Source organism: Syngnathus leptorhynchus, chromosome 12 (genome assembly GCF_054491065.1).
Source record: "Syngnathus leptorhynchus isolate UIUO chromosome 12, UIUO_Slep, whole genome shotgun sequence".
In the NCBI taxonomy this organism is placed as follows: domain Eukaryota; kingdom Metazoa; phylum Chordata; class Actinopteri; order Syngnathiformes; family Syngnathidae; genus Syngnathus; species Syngnathus leptorhynchus.
Genome location: NC_141206.1, coordinates 8548316 through 8564557, shown reverse-complemented (window position 1 = coordinate 8564557; position 16242 = coordinate 8548316). Strand labels below are relative to the sequence as shown.

The following is a 16242-nucleotide window of genomic DNA, read 5'->3' as shown; positions in this document are numbered from 1 at the left end:
TGCTGAGGAATCGTATCCAGGACACTTTGAAATGAGGAGGGAGGCGAGTCAACGGGTTCAACGTGGCAGCGTTCCCATAATGCGGGGACGAGCTTGACCGCTGCCTTGAAACTGAATTACAGCAGTGCCTGTATTACAGCGAGCAGCAGAAGCAGAAAAGTCAACGGATGGAAACGGTACGACTACTGTAAAAATACATTTCAAAGGAATAATTATTTCGATAGTCTTAATGGGAATCCATCTCCTGCATTACTAGTAGAGTATTTAAGATAACGTCACACTAAGAAGCAATTTAAACATTTTATTATTTTCGCCACAATAAAAAGACAAGACGGTTGAAGCAGAGGAAAAAATATAAATGTCAAAGGTATTAAGAGCTAATAAGTAGAAGTGAATGACTATATTATTTTATTTGGTGACCTTAAATGCACTGTAAAAATCCTTCACAGTGCTTCAAAGTGCCGCCGGTGTTCTTACGACATCTACTGGGCAGTCAATGACAACACATCGTCCCGGATTTTTTATTTTTTTTTTGTGCAGTTTACACATCTCCGACCGACATTAATTCAAATCCTCCCTAAAATTTGACCTACGTGGACAGGCTCTTGTTTTGAAATGCAAAAGGAGTGTTTTACCTTACATATCACAAAAAAAAAAAGGTTGAACTAACCATCTTGATTCAGGTGTCTTTCAATTTGACTGCTATTATTATTGACCAGTCTGGTGTGGAAGTCCCAGTGCAGTCCAGGTTCAGTGATTATTTCTCTCATTGTGGTTTTGGTCTGACGGGTTTGGACCTGTGAAAGTTTTAGGTTCTGTTTTCTTCCTGAAGGACTTGAAGAATCTAGGTAGAGACACGATCTTGTAAGGGTTCTTCTTGTACGTCACCGCTTTGTGCGTCTCGTTTCTCGACTCTTCCACATAGTTTGCTGCACTGGCCACGTTCTTTTCTATGCTGTTCACTAGCTCCCCCTGGTGGACGGAAATGTAAACTAAGCGAATTGCATTATTCATTTAGAAGAGATCTTTTTTTTTTTACCTGGCTCTCCAAAAGCATGGCAGCGTCGGCCAAGATGTCATGCAGCTCTCTGATGCTTGCCTCCAGGCGAATAATGTCCTCGTGACGAGATTTGATCTCGCTCAGAGCCTTGCTCGAAATAGAAGCGCCAGAGTCGACGATCTGCAAAACAAGAGGAGTGAAACGTATTACCTTTGACCATCTTGACATTTAATTGCGACGAGCTAACTTTCAACAGACATCAGATATGAAGACGGTCACATTGTGGCGGTTCAGCATCTCCTCCAACTCCTCATCTGTGGTCACTTTGTCAACTGAACAAAAGATTTAAAAAATATTATAAAAATTATATAACATAATTTAAAATATATATAAATATATATATATATAATTGCTTGCAATTAAGAGGATTTAAATTGTGGTCTACTGCAAGTGGCAAAAAGAATAAATAAAACATAACAAAAACTACCACAAGATGGCAGCAAAACTCTCCTGTGATAACCAAGGCTATAACCTGTTTAACTGAAGCTTGAAACTCACCAATCTGCAGCTGTCTCTGAATATTGGCTTTGCATTTCTCTCGGAAGGCCACTTGAGTGTTGTGGTGGTTTGTCATAAGTTCGGCAAAGCAGCGAGTCAAGTGTGTGTGCTGGTTTTAAGAAACAACAAAAGAAGAGAGATCACAAAAACATATGGTGAATTGTTTCTTGTGAATTTCTGAAGTGTGTACCTGGCTCAGGTGGAATAAATGGCCAAATAATTCAATATATAATACCTGATTGTTGTTAATGCGTTGCATTACGGAGGTGCCATTGCCGCTGCAATCCGCTGAGAAACTTTCCTGCAATGCTAAAGTAAAACATTCGCAACATTGAAATGGTTTAGTAAGCAGAAATGTTTGGTTACCCCCCCCGCCCTCTTCATCTTCGACGGACTCGTTTTCCTTGTCTAGCCAACGACACCATTTGCAAAACAAATATTTGCGCATTTAATATCAGAAACGAATATGAGGAAGCGCAAAGCAACGGTCACGGTCGTAAACAATGACGCCCAAAAAACTCCACACGTGGGTATTTTTTTTTTTCAACAAACAGCCCTCTTGTTGAATTATGGAATATGCCATGATGCAACTAGTGCTAATATTGTGAACTCTTGGTGTTAAAATGTATTTTGACTCACTCTTCAACTTGGCTCGGAACAAGTTTGCATCAGTCTTGATCTTGTTGTTAAGCGAGTCCAATTCTTCTCTGCATCCTGAGAAGATGATGCTTTGAGTAGGTTTATTTTTGCAACTCTATGCTGAGTAATTATGGAGCATCGGGAAGACGAGCACACAAAAACAAGACTTACTTTTGTCTGGGTTTGACGAAGCAAGAACAGCACTTTGTCTTTTGTCCACTTCATCCACTTGACAGGTCATCTTTTGTATGAGGTTCCTCAGCTCCCCTACCTAGAAACACAGATTGGTCAAATGAGCCAAAATAAGGAAAAACATGAACAGGTGCAGACTAACCGTTTTGAAAAAGTCCTCCATGGCGACTTTGCCTCTGGCTGCATGTGCCATGTTCACTGAATTGTTGTTGCTGAAAGTAGCAAATATAAATGCCACCACCTGTTCCAACAAATAGGGAAGCCAGAAGCGACTCTTTTTCTCTTCAAAGCACCAAAAACCTGGCTGCTGTTTTACACCTAAAGAGACATTTTAGTATGTGGAGTAAGGCTTAGCTCACCTGTACGCGAGCGCGTTCGTGTGTGCGCGCGGCCGTGGCAAAAGGCAAACAAAAGACACCACTTCCGTCAACTAATGTAGAACCTAAAAACCAACTTGTGACCAATGTGAAGAATATCAAACACTCACGCTCGCTTCATGGCGAATAAGTAAAGGAATTAGATCTGTTTTAATTGTTATTTTAGTCTTGTTTCATTTTTACCTGTAAGCAAGACGAGTAAGGGGGCGGGCTTAGTGTGCGATGGCGTCACATGCCCAAAGGTGATATTTGAGTGTTTCCTTTCGTCAAACTACAAAATAAATTCCATATATTTGTTTTATTTTTAGCACGTGTATTTTATCTGTATTATATTGAGTATAAATGAGTGTGCGTGCATGCACCTAAAATTCAAAGCGGTCTACTGCAGTTTTATATTTTGCCAGCAGAGGGCACTAAAACTAAAATGTTACGAAGAACTCGTTTTCATAGCAAATACCTGGTTCGGTGCTTCACAAAATTTCAATCAGTTTTGATCAATTTTAATATGATAGATAGCATTTGGGTATTTACAAGAAGCTGTTCATGCAATGGCACATTAGTTGGCAGGTTTGGTTTTGTGTTTCTCAAGCAAAGCAGGATGATCACTCACTCACTCACTCACTCACTCACTCACTCACTCACTCACTCACTCACTCACTCACTCACTCACTCACTCACTTTAGAGGAGGCCTAGGTTTCTCAGTTTGGACATAAAACCATATTGGCTTTCATGTTGTTAAACAGACAATTGCTTTTTTTTTTTTTAATATTGTTGTGTTATCACCATTCTAAAATGTCTTGGGATTGCGCTGATATTCTCTTGCTCAAAAATAAGGTCACAGAGATAAAACGGATGAGTGTTTTTCCATTAAGACTTTAACAGTTGTTGAGTAAAACCAACAACCTCTTGCGGAAGTGCAGGATACAACACATATTGTATTCCTAACTGCATACTGGAAAACCAACATGCTCACTAAAACTGATTTAGCTGCTTAATTTGACACTTTCAGAGCCTGAACCCAGAGATGTATTTTTTTTAGAGTTGCTTGAAGCGACCCCATTACGATGTAAATGACTATAAATTGAGAGAGTGTAAATGAGACCAGACTGTCCTTCTTTAGAAACATAAACACAGAGCGTTGCTCTCAAAAGTTGCATCGGCCGCATCCACAAACACAAACAGCTATGAAAATAACCTCAACCAAACAAATATGAATTCCACCTCAGTCAATCGAGCCCTTTTGCCTTTTTTTTTTTTTGTGTGTACAGAAGTCTCACTCAATACTGTTTCTCTGTTTAAATGTCATTCGATGTTTTTCACAGACACGTCAATATGTGGATATGATGACATTTTGCCAGGTAATGCCGTGTGTTTTAGTTCTGCATTGAATAGGGGCTTAGTCTGACACCACGTCACCCCTGGAATTAGTTACGGAATGACTGACTAACCTTTTTGCTATAGGGTTACATTCACTTCCCTTTCACGAGGGGACAAAGAGGGCTCACGTTCGTAAATAATAAATCATAATAAATAAATCATAAAATAAAAAAAATAAAAATGCATGTATATAAATAAATAAATATAATAATATAACAATAAATATAACAATAAATATAATAATAATAATAATGAATAAAATGAATAATAAATAATAAAGCAAGCTTGGTAGGGTAGTTTACAAGAAGACATTTCTTCTGTGAGCCATCTGTGAACCTCCTTTCCAGATGGAATGCTTAAAGTCCCCTTTGCACATAATTCATCACAATTATCATTAATTAGTCCTGCAGAAGTCTCAGCAGTGTTCATTTGTATTGTCTTTCTCTCCACGGCATCCTTGTCATTTATGCCCTCTGCTCGTAGTCTGGAAGAAAGATGATATGATTGAACAAGATTTGTCATTAGTCACACAAGAATTTATCCTGCACTGACGGCGCAAAAGTTGCTCCACTCTGGTGATTGGAGGAGACTTTCCACCACTTTGCTATTCACTTAGTGTAAAGTCACTTGGCAATACGATTGTCCTTGTAATAATAATAATAAACATACAGCAAGACGGGAAATTGATTTTTGGTCTATGAAAAGTGACTCAGCAGATCATCACAAACTCTATAGACTTGGACATGACTGAAACTGAAATAAAATGGCCATTATCACTAACTCATGACAGTATTTGAAATATTTGGTGGAAGTAAAGTTGAATAATGCATTCTTCCGGGTTCACTGCGTTGCTAGGAGACGAGGACGCCATGCTTGCTGCGTCTTTTTCCTGAGTTTTGTTGGTTGTTTTTCCAGATCGATTGAAGGGGATGGAGATTGTTCATGAATACACGAAGCCCCGCAGGGAATTTGGCCGCCAATGTCTTTTCTCTGACCGACCGGCGGAACTTCTTGCGGACGTGCCTCCCGATTTGGACCTTGCGCTGCAGTTCATGACGAGAAGCAGGAGCGCTCAGGCGCTGCAGTGTTCGAGGGACATGTCCGAACATCAGGTTGTCTTCCAGCATCGAAAGCTTAACTTTTAAACACTTATTTGCTGTGCGAAATGCAGCTCAATATTAATAAATTGCATTTAAGTAGTTTCCAAAAGTCCCAAAAAATATTAGGAAAAATAATGCCGTTGATGCTGAGTCAGTACTGACCATTGCAGATGGATTTTTTTTTTTTTAAATCAATGATCATCACTAGACCATAAAAAGAATTGTGCATTCACCATTTTTTATGTTAAACTAGCCAACAGTGGTTGATTGTGTTTACCTTCCAGGTAAATACAGAGAGGTTTGAATCAGAAAGCCGTGGAATAAACCATGTGGAAGGAGGGTGGCCCAAAGACATTAATCCCCAAGAAATGGAGCAAACCATTCGTTTCAGGAAGAAGGTTGAGAAAGATGAGAACTACTTGAACAGCCTCATGCAACTTGGAGATGTAAGAGCCTCTGTTGTCCCTCACAGCCTCTAAAATTGTCCTGTACTCGGTAATGTCATCTCTGTTGGGTTCAGGTTATAGGGCACTGTGTTGGACAGAATACCGCCGTTGACATCTACCAGAAGTACTTTGAAGATGAAGAGCCACGGGACCAAAGTCAGGACCCGCCATCTGCTAAGACCATCAATGTTTTCAGGTATTTGATGACATATGGTTCCCACGGGAGCTTTTCCTTTTACAGGTTCTTAGATGTCAAACTTCCACTTGTCGACTTTGGATTGCTTCAACAGAGATCCGAACCAGGTGAAACGAACCGTCACTTGTCTGTCCTGGCACCCCGACGGGGGACGGAAACTGGCTGCTGCCTACGCATGCCTGGAGTTCCAGAAAGCTTCCACAGATATGAGCCCGGATGCATACATCTGGGACATGGGTCAGTGTGACAGACTGGCAGAAAGACAGACAAAGACCGTCCAGTCATTTGGATATTTATCTGCTTTCCAGAGAATCCCAACAAGCCTGAGTTGACCCTGAAGCCGGCGTCTCCTCTTGTCTGTTTGGACTACAATCCCAAAGATCCGCACACTCTTGTCGGAGGGAGCTACAATGGACAGATCGGTGGGTACAGAACACTTATCCTATCTTGGATGACTTTGGGCTAGGGTACACACCAGACTGGCTACCAGTCCTAGTCCAGCATATCGATTGAAAGACTTTATCTTTGCTTGGTTTTAGTGTTCTGGGATACCCGTAAAGGCAGTCAGCCCACAGATGTTTCCTCTCTGGAGCAGAGTCACAGGGATCCTGTCTACAAAGCCATTTGGTTACAATCCAAGACAGGGACAGAAGCCTTCTCTGCATCCACTGATGGACAGGTCTGTAAATCTGAATCGACTTTTAGGGGCGTCCAGCCAGACGGACTGAACGCTACGGTTTCTGCCAGGTCCTATGGTGGGACGTCCGTCGGCTGAATGAGCCTACAGAGCAGTTAATTCTGGACCTGGGTCGAGAAGGAAACCTAGATCGGGCATTGGGAGCCATCTCTCTGGAGTTTGAAGCCACCATGGTGGGTTTTGTTTCGGCGAAATAAGACTGTGTTTAAGTCTGTCCTGACAAATGTCCTCTTGTCTCTCTAGCCAACCAAATTTATGGTGGGGACCGAACAGGGCACTGTGGTGTCCTGTAACAGGAAGGCAAAGACTCCAGCTGAGAAGATAGTGTGTACCTACGACTGCCACCACGGACCCGTCTACGCCCTGCAGAGGAATCCTTTCTTCCCCAAAAACTTCCTCACTGTAGGGGACTGGAGGGCTCGAATTTGGTCCGAGGACATCAAGGAGTCGTCCATCATGTGGACAAAGTAGGTTACTAGTTTATTTCCAAGAATCAATATTCCAAGCCTGACTGAATCTTTTGAAAACAACTAAGAAAGAAACCATTTAATTTTGATTTCAGTATTGTGTGTAACTCTTCTTTTTTTTTGTTATTTTTGTTCTGTAAATTTCTGCCATTATTACGTGTCCTCACAGCAGTTTTTTTTTTGTCTCGGCCAAGTCCCATGTTGACATCTTCTCTTTGATCAGATACCAGATGTCGTGCCTGACAGATGCCTGCTGGAGTCCTATTAGACCCTCTGTCTTTTTCACCGTGAAAATGGATGGCGTGCTGGACATCTGGGACGTCTTGTTTAAGCAGACCGAGCCCACGCTGAGTGTGAAGGTAAACGTGTCGGTCCCGCGTTTGTCTCGAGGATTTTTTCGGTGAGAGAATCAAACTGAGTTTGTTTTCCCAGGTGTGTGATGAAGCTCTGTATAGCTTGCGTATGCATGAGAGCGGACGCCTGGTGGCTTGCGGTTCTCAGCAGGGTTCTGCTACAATACTGGAGATCTGCTCCGGACTGTCCAACCTCCAGAAGAATGAAAAAAGTCTTATGGCTGAAGTAAGAAAATCAGTTTGCTTCCAAAAAAAAAAAAAAAAGGTCATTCCAGAAGATCAAGAAACATCTTTGCGTCACGCAGATGTTAGAGCGAGAGGCCAAGCGTGAGAAGATCCTGGAAGCTCGTCAGAAAGAATTGCGCCTGAAGGAAAGGAGTCGCTCCGAGCAGAGCCGTGAGGACGAAGCGGGCCGAGACGCGGCCGAGCGTGAGGAGACTCCCGAGCAACTTATTGCCAGAGCTGAGCAGGACTTTTTCAGCATGGTGGAAGCTGAGAAGAGGAGGAGGCGGGAAAGGGAGGTGGTAAGTTATCATAGTTTGACGAACTAATATTGTGGATTTTCATCTTATTATCATGTGACGTGATCTTATTAAAATCTAATCTTGAGTCATCTAATCTCACTTTCATTTCTATGTATATGTTTTTTTTTTTCCCTCTCCCTTATCTCAGATTGGTTCATAGATGGAAGGCAGATGAGAAGAGCGCTCCAGCAGAGCTCATCTTGGTGTGAAGCTCAACTCAGTCATCCTAAATAAGTCCTGGTGAACTGCAGCCACCATTTTGAATCAGATGGGTGGGGTCACGTAGGACCACCCACTCACTTCCCTAACCAGATCCAAAATTAAAACGCAGCGGTAAAAAATAATAATAATAATTGTGCCACGGGAGCAAGCAGTTTGCTGATGAAGAAATGGAGATTGAGCAGCGCCGTGATTTATTCATGTCGGTTAGCGTAAAAGTGTTGCAACGAGGAACTCGTCCCTCAAGGATGCACCTCAGCAAATCATTGACAGCTGTCAATTAAACAGAGTGCTTTTATTAGGCAGAGTGGCTCTACGCTCATTTTTTTTAATGCTGCAAGCACACGGTAGATTTTTTTTTTTTTTTTTTTTTCCCCACCCAACAGAGAACTGAGGAAACCTGTCCGTGACCGACGTAAAATGCGGCCCCGTCGCATCTATTATTCACAAAAACAAGCGAGAGCAGCTGGTTTCTAGCCTCATTAGACCCAGATCACACCAAGACGATGTGATACAATGGTCCATCTGATTGCACGACTCACAGTGAAGATCAAGCAATTTGCCATCGCTCCGAGCGACACATCAAGGAGGAATAAATGATTAGAAAGGAGAATATTTCAGATAGGGGGGGGACGTAAACACTTCGAGAAGCCGTCCCGGCGGATTTGGGCATCCTATCGAGCTGCCCTAAGCCTGTCACTCACCTTAATTTGGCCTCTAATGAAGAAAATTGCCACAGAAGGGGCCTCTCAGTTCACACACAGATCACGCAAATCAATATTTTAGAAATATTCCGTCTTGTTTGACTGTTTCGCAGCGACTGTTTATTGTCGGTGGCAATTTGCTGCATCTTTTTCCCCCGCTCGGGCGCACAACAGCCAAATCCTTGAGTGAGATTCATTTAGAAAAGTGGATGAAGATGGAAAGCTGGAAATTGGATGGAGCTGGGGGGGAAGATGGAAAGAGGGAGAAAGTGAGTAAGTGGGAAGTGCGTTGTACTGAGGCTGCGGTTTTGTCTCTGTAGATTTGGTGCAAGCTTATGCATTTTTTTTTTTTTTTCTGAAGAAGAGTGTGATGATCCAATTAAATGAAAATGTAAATAGTAAATAATCCCCTACTCCAACTCCCCTTCTTTGTTTATAAATCCTCTCTAACATCCAGATGTAGACCATTATAGTGGATATCATTAGCATTGAGTGGGTATAATAACTTGCTTAGCTCAGCAAATTTCAAATATCCTGTTTGGGGATAGAAATGATGCATCGTGGAGGATTTTTGTTTTTTTTCTAAATGGATTTTTGCCTGCACTGCATATGCCTGTTATCTAGTTTGGAATTTGTAGGTAATGCAACAAATAATAAATCCACAATAATAAATGTAAAAAAAAAGCATTGGAAATATCAAATTAATGCAATTGAAGTCAAATAGATTTTTTTGTTCATTAATACCGCTGTGCCAGTGTCACTTTTGCTGATGTAACAGACCTCATTAGCAGGTGTACCTAATGAAATGTCCCACATCTATCCATGTTAGCATGTCGGCAAATTTGCTATCAAGCCAGGGCGCTGCAGTTATGATGAATTATGAATGCTTTGACTGAGTAACCGGCTTCAGCTTTGGAGCCATAAAGCATTCAGAAGGCCCAAACCGTAAATTCACTTGTCTACCTTGTTCTCCGTGTCCACGTCAGGGTTAATGAAAATTGAGGTGTTTTATGGCAGATGACGGCGCTGATTCTGTACCCGCTCATTATGCTGCACAAGTATTTATGCTTGGTTTGTTTCTATTTGAGTTTCTGGTGCCCGTGTGTGTGTGTGTGTGCGTGAGTACTGCAATACATCATCTCTCCTGTCACTGTTTCTGCACAGCACTGTCCTAAAAAAAAAATGGTAGTGATTTAATAGGTTGCGGGATTAGTGGTGACATTTTTCTACCGGCGATGAAGCAAGGATGGGGAGGGCTTTGCTTTTTTTGCTTTGGGACGTCCTCTGAGGGGAAATGAATGAGTGACGTGAGTGCAATTGCTGAGAAAGCTTTAGATAGTACTCTGTGGGGCGGGGGGTGGGGAGTCGATGTGACTAGATACTAGAATAAAGTGTAATTACACATCCACTACACTAGGCGGCAGTGGAGTTCTCATTGTCCGATTTATCTTTCATTATGTAAATGTTTGAATCGTCCCTATATGTGGTTTTTGGTGATAACTTTGTGGACCTGACCTCAAGGAACTTTTTGTGGCCATACTAAATTCAAGTGTAATTACACATCCACCACACTAGGTGGCAGTGGCGTTCTCATTGTCAGATTCATCTTTTATGATGTAAATGTTTGAATGGTTCCTATATATGGCTTTTTACTCTATTGGTTATGTGATTTAGGCAATATGTACACTGCAGGGTCAAAGCTGGGTGAAAAAAAAATAAATGAATGAAAAAAAACAACAATAATGGGTTTTTAAAAAGTGATGACACAATGACACATTGAACGGACATTTAAATGCTGCTGTCGCTCCCGTTAGGCTGCTGCAACAGAGCCAGATGGCTTCTGTCAAAGCCTTTTTCGGATTCATTCTGCCCCTGCCAAGACAGGCCGAGCAGCTCCATCCCGCCTGCCAGTCACGGTGAAGCTCAGCCAGGTTGTGACCTCACTGGCGGGCTTCAGGCACGCGGACGAGGCGAGCCGCTACGCCGACTTGGCCTGACATGTGGAGACGGCTGATGAATGAGAGGGGAGAGAGCGCTCACGAGGGTATAGATTTAAGAGACAGGCTTTGGTGTCGCGCTAATGTCCTCTGGCAGAAAATGAGCGGGTAGAGGAGAAAGATGTCGGCTCACGGGTCACGCTAACAAGAGAGTTTTTCATCCGGGAATTCTCAACGGCATAGCGGATGGAAGAGTTGAAGATGGGTTCAATCCATAATTATTTTTTTTTCCATATGAATAAAACACGTGTGGCCGGCCCAATCGTAAGAACACCCTTCATCCCTCATTCGAGCCCTTTCTAATTACAGCGAACCACTTTGCATTGTAATGAGTCATTCTTTGCTCCCAAAATTCTAATGTGAAGCTTCAAGAGAGCCCGGGGGCGATATTCCAAAAAAAAAATAATAATAACACCGGCGCCCTCCATCACAGATGACAAAGTCCTTTGACACATACGAAAACCCCGGCGCTCATCTCGTCTTCAGTCACAGTCGGACTGGCCGTGTTGAAATTCCAGTTGAGTTCAGTTGAGGTCTGAAGCACAGCAGCATCCAGGACATACGTATCTTAAAAAATATATTTTTTTTAGACTTAAAAAAAATACTTCATGGAGCTAATTGACTATTATTCTGAGGTGGAACACGACCACTTTCAAAAGTCTCTCAGCATCGGTCGCTAGTCGCACAAACCGCACAACAGCATTTGTAGACGAGGACATTTATCGTCCAATCACAGCAGAGCAAATTAAGCGAGTAAATCGGAATGCATTCTTGGCCGACATTTTGTTTGTATCAAGATATTGAGCATAGAGGAGTGAAAGTGCTATCATACTGAGTAGGAATCATTTTGGCTTTAAAGAGATATGAAAAGCTGTCATATCCGAGAGGGCTTTTCTCCAAAGTGTTTTTTTTTTTTTTTTACTCCTACCTACTAATTTGTCACAATTCATTATCTCAAGGGGAAGCCACTTGGGGAAATTCTGGTGATTGGAGCTTGGCATCAAAATTCCTCAAATTGAAAAAAAAAAAAAAAAAAAAAGGAATATATGTGAATATCATCCATCCATTTTCCAAAGCGCTTACATATCAATATTGCACACAGCTCTCGGTATGACAATCTGTCAGCGAGTTCCAGAATTGTATTAATTTCTGATACACTCCCGAGATTTTGATGCAGAGAACTATTTATTCTGTCTCTAGGTTAATATTGAATGAATAATACACAACTATGTATCTTGTGGGTAATGTGCTTTCCTAAAGGGAAAACAGAAAAGCCTTTAAAAAGGATACATTTGATTTTCCAGGCGTTAGACTCGGCAGAACATATCAGATGCATTTAGATTTACAACTCGGCAAGCAAGATCCCGCCGGCTTCAATCTCGGATTCAATCTGTTGGTGCGCATGAATTTGCACAATTTATTCTCGACGCAGCTCTGCCTGTTGGCGCTGTGCGAGTACGTCGAGGAAACTCCAATATGCCTTAAACTGTTTCAATCATGTGGAAAAACTCACCGAGACCTGTTCCATTGTGCAAATACAAACTAATGTTTTGATTTCTTCCATATTTCTTTTGATAACCTCAAATTCTGGAAATGACTATGAAAGTATTCACTTTACATGTCAGGATTCATACGTTCATATTTTGTTACTACGGAAATGTTTCTTATTCCAAGAATAGACACAGTAAGTTTCTACTTCGCATAAAAAAATAATAGTTGCAACACTGTGCCCTCACTTAGACAATTAACAGCTCGGCTTTTTGTGGTCGTGTTTGAAAAGAAAGAAACCTGCTATTCTTCTTAGGAGGGCTGAACTGGCCATCTGGAACGCAAGGTGGATGCCCGGTGGGCTCGCATCTTTTGGGGCCGACGCGACAAGGTTTGTATTTTTTTTTTACCTCCATTTCTACCCTAGGTAGGCAAATTAGATGGAACAGCCTGTTAATTTATTTAGTCAGCAAATTGAGCCAATCTATGGGACTCCCCCCCCCCCCCCCCGCCATTATAAAAATCACCACTGGAACTATTGACGTGTCTTTGTTGTGTTGATGTCATGATAATTGGTTTGCACTTCTAGATGTCGACAATGGAAAGCAAACATAAAAATGACGACAGCCCCAGGAACTTGATGTCTTTTTGCAAATCGCTCTATTGATTTGATTGTTTTTTTTAGAAAGGTTAATGAACTACTTCAAAAATATACATAAATACAATTAGGTTTCGCTTGATAAAAGCAAAATGCAGGAAGATTGTGAATTCATTACATTTCTTTCTTTCCCTGCAGTTAATTTTTTTTTTTTATTTGGGACGAGACGCATCCCGTAGGCTTCGCACCCGTTTTTAGAGCGCTCTCTCCTAAGTGATTAAAATTAGCCATTTATGCAAACTGTCTGCTCTCATTAGATGACGCTGCAAGATGTGCAGAATGGGAGACAATTGACCAAAATGGGAGGAACTTGTTATTTTTTGGATGGCCAGAATCAAATAAATAAATAAATGTGATCATTTAAAATTATAGCCGCAGGTTGATGCTTTCCCACCACCTACGCCATTGTTGTGGGGTCTAAAGACAAAAATCATTAAAAACAAAAAAATACTTTTCCTTCATGATCTAACTTTTAAGAGATGGCCTTTGACATTGATGCTTAAGCTCTCACATAACAGAAATGTCAAGGACAGCTTTTTCTTCATTTCAGTAATATAACAAAAGGCCTTTTGCTTCTTCATCCGGGGGAAGAAAAAAAAAAAAAAGTCATTCTTATATGACTTTGCGGCTGTATTATTGCATGTTGTGGCAATATTTCGATATTACCGTTATAAAACACCAAAAGGTTGTCAAGAGAGCCCGCACGGACACGGCGGCGCAACAATCATGCAGCGAGCAAACAATAAATATTAAAGAGGTGAGCTTGTCCAGAGTGAACCTAAAAAATTGACTTGCAGACCGCAATGTTGTGAGTTGTGACACTATTTCTATGCTAGAGTAATAAAAGCTGGGAATGAGGATGTTTTCGACTCCCCTTTTGAAATAAAAGAAGATGCTAAGTTGCAATCTTTACCGTGAGGGCTAAGTGGCAAATGAGCTGTGAAGTGTGTCTGCTTTGCTAACAGCGGGGAAATGCTGTGAAGTTTGTTTACTTCCACTCGAATGCTTCCATTAATACTAATTTAATAGAGGAATCAAAGAGGGGGGGGATATTTTTAAATCTCAAAAGCAGAGAAGAGCCATCTATGTTCTTATGCATTAGTAATCACACACATACATAAAAAAAAAACTTTAAAGGGAAGCGACTCTATTGTGCTCTGGGTTTTATCTACAAATCATCATCGCAATTAAAAATGCGGCTTTGAAGAGAATTTTGAAAATTTTTAAGAGCATGGAATAATTGTGTTCGGGGAAACACAATTATGATAATTCTACACACCATTAAAATAGATGTACTGCTTTTGTTATCAGAGTATTTTTTCTCAATTCACCAAGTATGACCAAATTTAAATTGTCTCATCACACCAAAAAAAAAAAAGATCTGCGAGTCCTTCAGGTGACTTTTGGCAGATCCAGGTGGATGTTTTTTTCAGTAGCATCCAAACACCGTTGGTGTTTACTGTAAACACGAGAAGTGAAGATTGAGAGCAAGCCGACAGAATGACCCAAACAGAACATTTGTGATATATGGCTTGGTTGCTTCCCCTCCGGTACACCAATTTATTTTCTGTCACGGCCACATCACCACCGGACTGCAGAAGTGACATCACAAGAACGGAGATGCATGAAATCAACATTTGGGTCAACACATGTTGGCATCATTTTATCCATGTGTACATTCTGGACAACTTAATAGGGCCTCGGGTTAAGTTTGAGTGGCTCACGGAAAAAATGTTTGGATAAATTCCAAACGATACGTCTTGACGTCAGCGGCGTTCAAATAATCGACTGTAACACAGCGGGAAATAGAAGTCGTGTTTATATTTTTATAGCTTGTCGTCAAGTCGTATTTCTTTGACTACGTATCGGATTTCATTCGTTGGATGAAGCGTATTTTTAATCAACGATTGACATTAATCACACGTTGAGATCAATATGCGTTTCACACCTGAAGAATGTTTCGGAAATATTGCTGTTCAGCTCTTCATAGTTAAATTCAAACTATTTCATAAAATTTTGATGTTACCTTCACACGATAGCTTATTGTTCATGTGTTTTCCCGCCATGGCCTGAAAACCCGATAACTTGACCGAAAGTGACATCGTCTTTTATAAAGCATCTTTCCGCAATCATAATGGATCACATCTTTAGGCAAGGAAATAATAATACCCGTGAGAGAGCCCACTCTAGTGCTCTGATGGCCACGCTCGCTCTGTTATTTAGATAAGACCATCTGAGCATCACTCAATACCGACTGACAAAAGAAAAGATGGAGTGCTTGTAATATTACCAGGATTTTTTTATTTTTATTTCATGTTGAATTAACCTAGCATGGCAGTTGGTTTGTGTCAAAGATTTTTGTAAGAGACAAAAAATGTGATTCAACGTATTTTTGAATGAATTATGGTGCATTAGTCGGTGACTGCAATGATTCTTTTTATACAAGACCGATGTTCTGTATAAAAGCGGCAAACTTTCAATTAGCCTGGAAAAGCTGCAGCGGTTCAAGCATCCATGACCTAGAAAACATTTCAGTGAGTGCTAAACAACATTCAGCCTGATTGTTGTAATAAACCTATTGGCTTGACGGAAGAAAAAAAATAATAAAAAATTAATGGATGGCGGGGAAACGCTCAATTGCTTGCACGACACAAAGAATATCAAAATATGTGAATGTGTAAATAATTCTGCAATGTACATATTTTATTCATTTATTTTCATTATATTTTCCTTTATTTTAAATTTGTCATTTTGAATTAAAATTTGTCATTTTGAATTTTTTAACAAATTAAAACTTAGCTCAGAACTTACTCTCACGTTAAGTCTGATATTCTCTTTTTAATTTTCTGAACCTTAGAAGATCGAACCTACCGAAACAATGGAATTGATCAGTTCAAATTGCCACTTTCGGCCACAAATTGTCTCCATCTTTATAGCAAAACACTTCACCGCGATTGTTTTTCTCCTCAGAGTGCCTCTTGACCTCAAATTCTGCTTTAGTCTTCTCAGATGTCGCTCATTGCGGCCTTCTAAAACTATCTTGAGCTATGTGACATTCCACTCGTTGTTCTCTGCCGCCACCTTCACTTTCTCATATCATCACGTCTCTTCTAATTCCTTTTGGATTGTCTTCTTTCATTGTTTGCCTACACTATTGATTTTCTTTTCTCTCCTGTCCGGGCAATGTTCCGGGTCGTTTTTATTTTTATTTTTTGTCTCCTTCCGAGATAAAGTCCCCGGAGATTTGTT

At 40.9% G+C, this 16242-nt stretch overlaps 2 protein-coding genes and 1 long non-coding RNA gene across 4 annotated transcripts in view; 1 reads left to right on the top strand and 2 right to left on the bottom strand.

The window, feature by feature from the left end:
- Positions 1-512: 512 nt before the first annotated feature.
- On the bottom strand, positions 513-2976 carry LOC147048274 (syntaxin-2-like). 2 transcript variants are annotated; one of them, XM_085926096.1, is made up of 9 exons: positions 2749-2976; positions 2532-2630; positions 2369-2468; positions 2198-2272; positions 1794-1867; positions 1559-1667; positions 1259-1332; positions 1040-1180; positions 513-972 (listed from the first exon to the last, which is right to left on the bottom strand). In XM_085926096.1, exons 2-9 carry the CDS (start codon positions 2580-2582, stop codon positions 751-753), a joined length of 846 nt encoding a protein of 281 aa, XP_085782222.1. In that variant the 5' UTR covers positions 2583-2630; positions 2749-2976; the 3' UTR covers positions 513-750. The 2 variants fall into 2 exon arrangements, with proteins under 2 accessions (XP_085782222.1, XP_085782221.1); XM_085926095.1 differs by having other exon boundaries at positions 2532-2601.
- A 1464-nt stretch (positions 2977-4440) lies between these two features.
- LOC147048270 (uncharacterized) overlaps positions 4441-16242 on the bottom strand; it is a 41869-nt gene continuing 30067 nt past the window's right edge. The window contains exon 3 of the long non-coding RNA XR_015067819.1: positions 4441-4628. This is a non-coding gene — a long non-coding RNA (uncharacterized LOC147048270). The remainder of the gene's footprint in view (positions 4629-16242) is intronic.
- On the top strand, positions 5074-8452 carry LOC147048273 (dynein axonemal intermediate chain 2-like). The gene is made up of 12 exons (XM_085926277.1): positions 5074-5256; positions 5529-5690; positions 5765-5886; positions 5981-6123; positions 6195-6308; positions 6426-6565; positions 6634-6756; positions 6827-7050; positions 7274-7409; positions 7483-7629; positions 7709-7927; positions 8076-8452. The coding sequence occupies exons 1-12, from the start codon at positions 5074-5076 to the stop codon at positions 8085-8087; spliced, it is 1725 nt and encodes a 574-aa protein (XP_085782403.1). The 3' UTR covers positions 8088-8452.

Bases quoted from the DNA above. Each gene is read 5' to 3' on its own strand.
- LOC147048274 (XM_085926096.1), bottom strand. From the start codon at position 2,582: ATGGCACATGCAGCCAGAGGCAAAGTCGCCATGGAGGACTTTTTCAAA. The intron at 1,668-1,793 runs GTATTATATATT...TCTTAAAACCAG, and splicing joins AACGCATTAACAACAATCAG to CACACACACTTGACTCGCTG. The intron at 1,333-1,558 runs GTGAGTTTCAAG...TCTTTTGTTCAG, and splicing joins TCAGAGACAGCTGCAGATTG to TTGACAAAGTGACCACAGAT.
- LOC147048273 (XM_085926277.1), top strand. From the start codon at position 5,074: ATGGAGATTGTTCATGAATACACGAAGCCCCGCAGGGAATTTGGCCGC. The intron at 5,691-5,764 runs GTAAGAGCCTCT...TGTTGGGTTCAG, and splicing joins GCCTCATGCAACTTGGAGAT to GTTATAGGGCACTGTGTTGG. The intron at 7,410-7,482 runs GTAAACGTGTCG...TTGTTTTCCCAG, and splicing joins AGCCCACGCTGAGTGTGAAG to GTGTGTGATGAAGCTCTGTA.